Source organism: Buceros rhinoceros, unplaced genomic scaffold (assembly GCF_000710305.1).
Source record: "Buceros rhinoceros silvestris isolate BGI_N320 unplaced genomic scaffold, ASM71030v1 scaffold2265, whole genome shotgun sequence".
Taxonomy (NCBI): domain Eukaryota; kingdom Metazoa; phylum Chordata; class Aves; order Bucerotiformes; family Bucerotidae; genus Buceros; species Buceros rhinoceros.
In genome coordinates, this window is record NW_010413216.1 from 1 (window position 1) to 10,142 (window position 10,142).

A 10,142-nucleotide genomic window follows, 5' to 3' on the forward strand; every position below is an offset into this window, starting at 1 on the left:
AACAAGGAAGTCTAGCCCAAACCAGGACAGGAAGTTAGAGAAACAATCTAATCCAAAGGACAATATGTAGTTTCTAAAGCTGCGTTAGTTATAGATCAAATCCCGGCATTGATTTTTATGCAGTAGCTGCCATTGACTGTAAAAGGAAAGGATCCAAAAGGAAAAAAAAAATCAACTGTTTTTCTGTTTTAGATACACCTGGTCCACCAGCTGCAGTAAGAGTTAAGGAAGTATCAAAAGATTCTGTGACGCTTACTTGGGATATTCCAACCATTGACGGTGGAGCCCCAGTCAACAACTATATTATTGAGAAACGTGAAGCTTCCATGAGAGCTTACAAGACTGTCACTACCAAATGCAGCAAGACATTTTATAGAATTACTGGGCTTCTAGAAGGAGCTTTGTATTATTTCAGAGTATTACCAGAAAATATTTACGGCATTGGTGAAGCTTGTGAAACGTCTGATGCAGTACTAGTATCTGATGTCCCCATGGTACCACAAAAACTTGAAGTGATTGACACCACTAAATCAACTGTCACTCTTGCATGGGAGAAACCACAACATGATGGTGGTAGCAGATTGACTGGCTACGTTATTGAGGCTAGCAAAGCTGGAACAGAAAGATGGTTGAAGGTAGTGACGCTGAAGCCTACTGTCTACGAGCACACAATTATCTCTCTCAATGAAGGTGAACAGTATTTGTTCAGAGTCAGAGCACAGAATCAGAAGGGTGTGTCAGAACCACGAGAGATTGTCACAGCAGTGACAGTACAAGACCAAAAAGGTAGGTATCTACTGTCAAAAATAACAGGGTAAAGCTTACACCAAATGAATGTGACGCTTACAAAATGGTTATTAAAAATATCCAATATTTGCTTTTCTTAGTTCTACCAAGAATTGACTTTGCTGGAATACCTCAGAAGACAATTCATGTACCTGCTGGCAAGCCCATTGAGTTAGCTATTCCAATTGAAGGACGACCACCTCCAGCTGCATCTTGGTTCTTTGCTGGTTCTAAACTAAAAGAATCAGAACGCATCAAAATAGAGACTACTGCCAAAATGGCTAAATTAACTGTGCGTGAGACCACCATACAGGACACGGGAGAGTACACGCTTGAACTGAAGAACACAACTGGAACAGTTACTGACACACTAAAGGTTATAATCCTTGGTAAGGATTTATGAAAATAATTAATTGTCCATGATCTTTCTCCATCTGAACTTTGTTACATCAGCTGTATGATTCCTTTTATCCACATTTCACCTTTTAATTTTCTTATTTTTTTTCCAGACAAACCTGGACCACCTGTTGGACCTATCCGAATTGATGACATTGATTCAAATTACGTAACCATCTCCTGGGAGCCACCTGAACTGGATGGTGGAGCTACCCTTAGTGGCTATGTGGTAGAACAGCGTGATGCTCACCGTCCTGGATGGCTGCCAGTTTCAGAATCAGTAACCAGGACAACATTTAAGTTCACCAGACTTGTGGAAGGAGCAGAATACGTGTTCCGTGTGGCAGCTACAAACCGCTTTGGAATTGGATCATACCTGCAGTCTGAAATTATAGAATGCAAGAGCAGAATACGTAAGTCTGAATTTTTGCTTATTCTCTACCTTTAAACATCAAAGTATATACTTAAATCAGCCTATATACCCACACATAGACAAGATTTTTCTAGATGCTACCAATTGCTTTTGCCAAATAAAATGGTACGCTATGATGCACAGTAGTCTTGTTATATTTCTGGAGAAAAATGCCATCCATAATCTATAGAGGTATTTACAGATATACTGTACAGAACCTGGATGGTAAATTTGGATTTTCTGCTCAGGTCTACCATTAACCTTGAAAAATTTCTTTACTCAATTAAAAAAAACAGGAGTATTTTACTGACCTAGCTTATAAGGTACTTTGATACCTGATGCTAAAAAGAGTTTGATAGGACATTGATATTGTATCCTCATTCACAATATGCTGCATATTACTAACGTGTAGAATCATTTGACACTTTCTTCACTAATTCTGTATTGTCTTTACAGGTATTCCTGGTCCTCCTGGAACTCCAGAGGTGTTTGATATCTCTCGAGATGGCATGACATTAACTTGGTATCCTCCAGAAGATGATGGTGACTCACAGATCACCGGTTATATTGTGGAACGCAAAGAAGTTAGAGCAGATAGATGGATCCGTGTAAATAAAGTTCCAGTCACTATGACTCGTTACCGTTCCACTGGGTTGGTTGAAGGATTAGAATATGAACACCGAGTCACAGCAATCAATGCTAGAGGCACTGGGAAACCCAGCCGTCCTTCCAAGTCTGCTGTCGCCAGAGATCCAATTGGTAAGAAACTTCCTACGTAGATTAAGCACATTATGGCAGAAGGGAATGCTACTCTTTTTTTCTCATCTGGACATTTATTGGGGTGTATTAACAAATGAGATTCTGACTGGAGGAAATCAAGAAAATATTAGTGAAAATCTTTCATTCTAACTTTTCCTATATAACTCCTACAGACTTAATACACATATCATATGTTGCAAGTTAGCATTAGTTACATCTTTTAAATATTCCTAAAACAAACACCCCACTCACCCCCATCTGATCTTCTCTTCCAGCTCCTCCAGGTAAACCTCAGAATCCAAGAGTCACTGATACTACACGGACATCTGTCTCCCTGGCTTGGAGTCCACCAGAAGATGAAGGTGGTTCTAAAGTTACGGGCTATTTGATTGAGATGCAGAAGGTTGATCAATTTGAATGGACCAAATGCAACACTACGCCAACCAAGATTCGTGAATACACACTGACACACCTCCCCCAGGGTGCAGAGTATAGATTCCGTGTGCTAGCTTGTAATGCTGGTGGGCCAGGAGAACCAGCTGAAGTGCCAGGAACAGTCAAAATAACAGAAATGCTTGGTAAGTCCCTTCAAGTTTTAATCCTCATTGAAAGTTGTCCTAAAAAAGTATTTGCCTAAAGCAGGTATGATATTATGTAAAACGGACATATCATGACATGTTGATTTTATTTACAGAATATCCTGACTATGAACTTGATGAAAAATACCAGGAAGGTCTCATGGTGAGACAAGGTGGAGTTATCAGGCTTACGATACCCATCAAGGGTAAGCCCATCCCAATGTGCAAATGGACAAAAGAAGGACATGACATCAGCAAGAGGGCCATGATTGCGACTTCTGACACTCACACAGAACTTGTGATCAAAGATGCAGAAAGAGAAGATTCGGGCACCTATGATTTGGCACTTGAAAACAAGTGTGGTAAAAAAGCTGCGTATATTAAAGTCAGAGTGATTGGCATTCCAAATCCACCAGAAGGGCCACTTGAGTATGATGATATACAAGCTCGTTCTGTCAGAGTAAGCTGGAGACCTCCTACAGATGACGGTGGTGCAGATATCCTAGGTTATATTGTTGAGAGACGAGAAGTACCGAAGACTGCCTGGTACACTGTTGACTCTAGAGTGAAAGGTACATCTCTAGTGGTGAAAGGGCTCAAAGAAAATGTGGAATATCACTTCCGTGTTTCTGCTGAAAACCATTTCGGCATTAGCAAATCTCTCAAATCTGAAGAACCAGCAGTACCAAAGACACCTCTAAGTAAGTCCCCCCCCTTTTTTTTTAATATTTTTTAACTACTACATTATGGTTCTAAATGTTCAATAGTATGTGCAAATACTTTAATGCTATGTCACTATTATTTCTAATTTTTTTTGTTATTATAATTATTAACAGATCCTCCAGAGCCTCCAAGCAACCCACCTGAAGTGCTCGATGTTACAAAGAGTTCTGTCAACCTGTCCTGGTCCAGACCTAAAGATGATGGAGGTTCTCGTGTAACTGGCTACTACATTGAACGTAAAGAGACATCTACAGAAAAATGGGTCCGGCATAATAAGACACAGATTACCACTACAATGTACACAGTCACAGGACTTGTTCCGGATGCTGAATATCAATTCCGTATAATTGCTCAGAATGACATTGGTGAAAGTGAAGCAAGTCCTGCCTCTGAACCAGTTGTATGCAAGGATCCATTTGGTAAGAAAATGTTTGCATTAACAGATCTTCTAAAGTGCAACTTGGTGACATTTAGAGAGGCATTTATTTTCTATGTCTATTTTACTTTTCAGACAAACCAAGTCAACCTGGAGAAATTGAGATCACTTCTATATTTAAGGACAGCATTACTTTAGAATGGGAACGACCTGAATGCGATGGTGGCAAAGAGATTCTTGGCTATTGGGTTGAGTATCGCCAGTCTGGAGAAAGTACCTGGAAAAAATGCAATAAAGAACGCATCAAGGACAGGCAGTTTACAGTAGGAGGTTTACTAGAGGCTACAGAATACGAGTTCCGTGTTTTTGCAGAAAATCAGACTGGCCTCAGCAGACCTCGAAGGACTGTTATGGCAGTGAAAACTAAATTAACATGTAAGCAAAAATACATTGTCATATTTGCTGTGATATCGTTGTGATTTGCTGTGTCATAAACCACAGTGCTGCACTTAACATGCTGCCTATTTGTTTCACGTTATTTGCCAACATGACTTTCCTAAAGCACAGTCTTTTCAGTATGAGGCACAAGTATAAAGGAGAATTAATTTCCAGTAACTAATAATAGAGAAAAATTTCATAGTAATCTTCATTACTTTTTTATTCTCTTTGTCGCAGCTGGAGAAGCACCTGCCATTAAAAAAGAAATGCAGGATGTTACAACTAAACTGGGTGAAGCAGCTCAGCTGACATGCCAAATTGTTGGGAGACCTTTGCCTGATATTAAATGGTACCGTTTCGGCAAAGAACTGGTGCAAAGCCGAAAATACAAAATGTCGTCTGATGGACGCAATCATACACTGACAGTAATAACAGACGAACAGGAGGATGAAGGTCTCTACACTTGTATGGCTACCAATGATGTCGGAGAAATTGAAACTAGTGGAAAATTATTATTACAAGCTCCTCCGCAGTTCCACCCTGGCTTCCCATTGAAAGAGAAATACTATGCGGGTGTAGGTGGCACCCTCCGACTTCATGTTGTATATATTGGCCGACCAGTACCAGCAATAACTTGGTTCCATGGCAACAAACCTTTGAGAGGATCAGAAACAGTTACTATTGAGAACACAGAGCATTATACTCATCTTGCTATTAAGAATGTTCAGCACAAGGCTCATGCTGGGAAGTACAAAGTACAACTCAGTAACACATTTGGAACAGTTGACACTGTACTTAATGTAGAAATACAAGGTAATCAATTATATTTTCAGTATTTTTTGTGGAATATTTTCTCAATTTTTTTCTGTCAAAAGAACTAAGAACATCGTGCTTTTTCTATTACAGATAAGCCAGATAAACCAGCAGGGCCAATTGTTATAGAGTCGATACTGAAGAATTCTGTGGTGATAAGCTGGAAACCACCAGAGGATGATGGAGGTGCTATGATCACAAATTATGTCATAGAGAAACGAGAAGCCAAGGAAGGAGCAGAATGGCAACTTGTATCTTCAAGTATTTCAGGCACAACTTGTAGAATTGTTAACTTAATGGAAAATGCAGGCTATTATTTCCGTGTTTCTGCTCAGAATATGTACGGCATTAGTGAAGCCCTGGAGGTTTCATCAGTTGTTATTATGAAGCCTCCATTTGGTAAGTGGACATTAAAATACCAATTTCTGCATGCCCCTGCAATTACGAAGGTAAGCTCACTTCAGTTCCTGAACTTTTTTATTCCTTACAGAAAAACCAGGACAACCTGGTCAGCCAGTAGCAAGTGCTGTCACAAAGGATTCATGTGTTGTCTCATGGAAGCCACCTGCAAGTGACGGCGGTGCAAAAATTAGAACTTACTATCTTGAGAAGCGTGAGAAAAAACAAAACAAGTGGATTTCTGTAACAACAGATGAAATTCGTGAAACAGTCTATTCTGTGAAAGATCTTATTGAAGGTCTCGAATATGAGTTCCGTGTAAAATGTGAAAATCTTGGTGGTGAAAGTGAGTGGAGCGAGGTATCGCAACCAGTCATTCCAAAATCTGATGTACCAGTTCAAGCTCCACATTTCAAGGAAGAACTAAGGAATCTGAATGTGAAATTTCAAGCTAATGCCACATTTGTCTGCAAAGTCACTGGTCATCCTAAACCAATTGTCAAGTGGTACAGACAGGGCAAAGAAATCCTGCCAGATGGTGAAAAGATCAAGATACAGGAATTCAAGGGTGGCTATCACCAGCTGGTCATCACAAATGTAACGGATGATGATGCCACAGTGTATCAAGTTAGAGCTACCAACCAAGGAGGTTCTGTGTCCGGCACTGCCTCTTTAGATGTTGAAGGTGAATGAAGTGTCTTGTTTCCTAAGACAAATTCTTTTTAAGCTTTGAATACATAGATTATTGGTGCCCTTCTCGTGCTTTTGGTCATGTGTTGTTTTTTCTTCCTCTTTCTATTCCAGTTCCTGCAAAGATTCACTTACCCAAAAATCTGGAAGGCATGGGAGCTGTTCATGCCCTCCGAGGGGAAGTAGTGAGCATCAAGATTCCATTCAGTGGCAAGCCTCACCCAGTGATCACATGGCAGAAGGGACAAGACCTCATCGATACTAATGGACACTACCAAGTCATTGTTACGCGATCATTCACATCTCTTGTTTTTCCAAATGGTGTTGACAGAAAAGATGCAGGGTTTTACATTGTTTGTGCCAAAAACAGATTTGGAATCGATCAAAAAACAGTTGAATTAGATGTGGCTGATGTGCCCGATCCACCAAGAGGTCTGAAGGTAACTGATATTTCAAGGGATTCCGTCAACTTAACCTGGAATGAACCAGCTACTGATGGTGGAAGCAGAATCATAAACTACATTATTGAGAAACGTGCTACAACAGCAGAGCGGTGGATTCGTGTTGCACAAGCTCGCGACACACGATACACTGTGGTGAACCTATTTGGTAAGACCACCTACCAGTTCCGTGTAATTGCAGAAAACAAGTTTGGCCAAAGCCAGCCTTCTGAACCTACCGATCCAATTATAACAAAGGAAGATAAGACCAGAGTAATGAACTATGATGAAGAAGTTGATGAGACCAGAGAAGTCACCACAGTTAAAGCAGCTCACTATTCTACAAAGGAACTCTACGATAAATATATGATTGCCGAAGAGCTTGGACGTGGGCAGTTTGGCATTGCTCACCGCTGTGTTGAGGCAGTTTCAAAAAAGACTTACCTGGCCAAGTTCGTCAAAGTAAAGGGTGCTGACCAAGTTTTGGTAAAGAAAGAAATTTCCATTCTAAACATAGCTAGGCATCGTAATATCCTGTATCTTCATGAATCATTTGAAAGCCTAGAAGAATTGGTCATGATCTTTGAATTCATCTCCGGAGTTGACATCTTTGAAAGAATCAGCACACCTTCATTTGAACTTAATGAAAGAGAAATAGTAAGTTACATACGCCAGGTCTGCGATGCACTAGAATTTTTACATCAACACAGTATTGGACATTTTGATATTAAACCAGACAATATTATTTACTTCACAAGAAGAAGCTCGGTGGTTAAAATTGTTGAATTTGGTCAAGCCAGACAACTGAAGCCGGGAGACAGCTTTAGACTCCAGTTCACTTCTCCTGAATATTATGCGCCTGAAGTACATCATCATGATTTGGTCAGCACAGCTACTGACATGTGGTCAGTTGGTGCTCTAGCATATATACTTCTCAGTGGCATCAATCCTTTCATTGCTGAAACAAACCAACAAGTTATTGAAAATATTCTAAGTGCTGAATACAACTTTGATGATGAAGCATTCAAAGACATAAGCATTGAGGCTATGGACTTCATTGATCGCCTACTAGTAAAAGAGAGAAAAGCTCGGATGACAGCTTCTGAAGCCCTTAACCATGTGTGGCTGAAACAGCAGACAGAAAAGACCAGCACTAAAACCATCAAGACCTTGAGGCACAGGCGTTACTACCAAGCTCTAGTAAAGAAGGAGTGGAACACAGTTGTGTCAGTAGCCCGCATTTCCTGCGGAGGCGCGATTAGATCTCAGAAAGGCATCACAGTGGCTAAAGTTAAAGTAGCACCAGTAGACATCGGTCCCATTGCTGGACAGATAAAGCATGCTGTTACAGAAGAAGGAGGGCATGCCAAGTACGTATGCAGGATTGAAAACTATGATCAGTCCACACAAGTCACATGGTACTTTGGCATGAGGCAATTGGAGAGTAATGAGAAATATGAAATCAAATATGAAGAAGGTGTGGCAACCATGTATGTCAAAGATGTTTCTAAATCCGATGATGGTACCTACAGGTGCAAGGTAGTAAACGACTATGGTGAAGACAGCTCTTACGCAGAACTTTTCGTTAAAGGTGTGAGAGAAATTTCTGAGTATTACAGATGCAGAACTGTTAGGAAAGTGAAACGAAGGGTTGATACTATGAGAATATTAGAGCGTCCACCAGAATTTACTCTGCCTTTGTATAACCGCACTGCATATGTTGGAGAAAATGTCAGGTTCGGAGTAACTATAACAGTTCACCCAGAACCTCGCTTAACATGGTTCAAATCAGGTCAGAAAATCAAACCTGGTGATGATGATAAGAAGTATTCTTTTGAATCAGACAAGGGTCTTTACCAACTCGTCATCAATAATGTCACTGAAGAGGATGATGCTGAATACAGTATTGTGGCACGCAATAAATACGGTGAAGACAGCTGCAAAGCTAAACTGACTGTGATTCCGCATCCACCTCCAGCAGATGCCACGCTAAGGCCAATGTTTAAAAGACTGCTGGCAAATGCTGAATGTCAAGAAGGCCAAAACGTCAGTTTTGAGATCAGGGTATCCGGTGTACCAAAACCAACACTGAAATGGGAGAAAGATGGTCAACCTCTATCCTTTGGTCCTAACTTTGATATAATTCATGAAGGTTTAGATTATTATGCTTTGCATATCAGAGATACTTTACCAGAAGACAGTGGTTATTACAGAGTTACTGCTACAAACAGTGCTGGATCTACAAGCTGTCAGGCTTATCTAAAAGTCGAACGCTTGAAATACGTCAAGCGTGAGTACAAGACTGAAGAGGAGCGGGAGAAGCACGTGCAGAGGCAAATTGACAAGACACTACGAATGGCAGAAATCCTTTCTGGGGTTGAAGCTGTTCCACTGACACAAACTGCACAAGAGGCTCTCAGAGAAGCTGCCATCTTATATAAACCAGCTGTTAGCACTAAGACCGTCAAAGGTGAATATGAAATTAAGAAAGAAGAAAAGAAGGAAGAAAGAAGACTTCGTATGCCGTATGAGGTCCCAGAGCCTCGCAAACATGTGCGCACTACTCTTGAAGAAGACCAGAGCATTAAACACTTTGTGCCTCTGTCAGACATGAAGTGGTACAAGAGGCTACGAGACCAGTACGAAATGCCAGGAAAACTTGAGAGAACTGTTCAGAAACGCCAGAAACGCATACGTCTTTCCAGGTGGGAGCAATTCTACGTGATGCCACTGCCGCGCATTTCTGATCAGTATAAGCCTAAATGGCGCATACCAAAACTAACACAAGACGATCTCGAAATTGTAAGACCGGCACGTCGACGTACCCCATCTCCAGACTATGACTACTACTACAGACCAAGGAGGCGGTCACTTGGTGACTTGTCTGATGAGGAATTACTCCTGCCTATTGATGACTATTTAGCCATGAAGAGAACTGAAGAAGAAAGACTGCGCCTTGAAGAAGAGCTAGAATTAGGCTTTTCTGCTTCCCCACCAAGTAGAAGTCCTCCACGCTTTGAATTGTCTGCCCTTCGGTATTCTACTGCAGGAGCACAGGTCCGTTCAGAGGAAGAACGAAAAAGAGAGCTGAGGTATTCAACCTATCACATCCCAACCAAAGCTGAGACCAGTGCAAGCTACGCAGAGCTTCGTGAACGCCATGACAGGGCTGCCTACAGACCACCTAAACAAAAGCAAAGAATAATGGATGAAAGAGAGGATGAAGAATTACTCCGTCCTGTTGGCACTGCTCAACGACTCTCTGAATACAGAAGTGAGCTTGAATATATGGCAGAGGAGGAAAAGAGCAGACTCAGGAGAAGGAGGGAAAG

At 41.1% G+C, this 10,142-nt stretch overlaps 1 protein-coding gene across 1 annotated transcript in view; it reads left to right on the forward strand.

The window, feature by feature from the left end:
• Positions 1–192: 192 nt before the first annotated feature.
• LOC104493866 (titin-like) overlaps positions 193–10,142 on the forward strand; it is a gene marked incomplete at its 5' end in the record, with an annotated part of 15,233 nt that continues 5,283 nt past the window's right edge. The window contains 12 exons of the mRNA XM_010136628.1: positions 193–786; positions 888–1,175; positions 1,296–1,595; positions 2,051–2,353; positions 2,629–2,931; positions 3,048–3,632; positions 3,768–4,073; positions 4,166–4,465; positions 4,706–5,281; positions 5,375–5,680; positions 5,772–6,365; positions 6,485–10,140. Of these exons, the coding sequence (XP_010134930.1) occupies positions 193–786; positions 888–1,175; positions 1,296–1,595; positions 2,051–2,353; positions 2,629–2,931; positions 3,048–3,632; positions 3,768–4,073; positions 4,166–4,465; positions 4,706–5,281; positions 5,375–5,680; positions 5,772–6,365; positions 6,485–10,140 (8,111 nt within the window). The remainder of the gene's footprint in view (positions 787–887; positions 1,176–1,295; positions 1,596–2,050; positions 2,354–2,628; positions 2,932–3,047; positions 3,633–3,767; positions 4,074–4,165; positions 4,466–4,705; positions 5,282–5,374; positions 5,681–5,771; positions 6,366–6,484; positions 10,141–10,142) is intronic.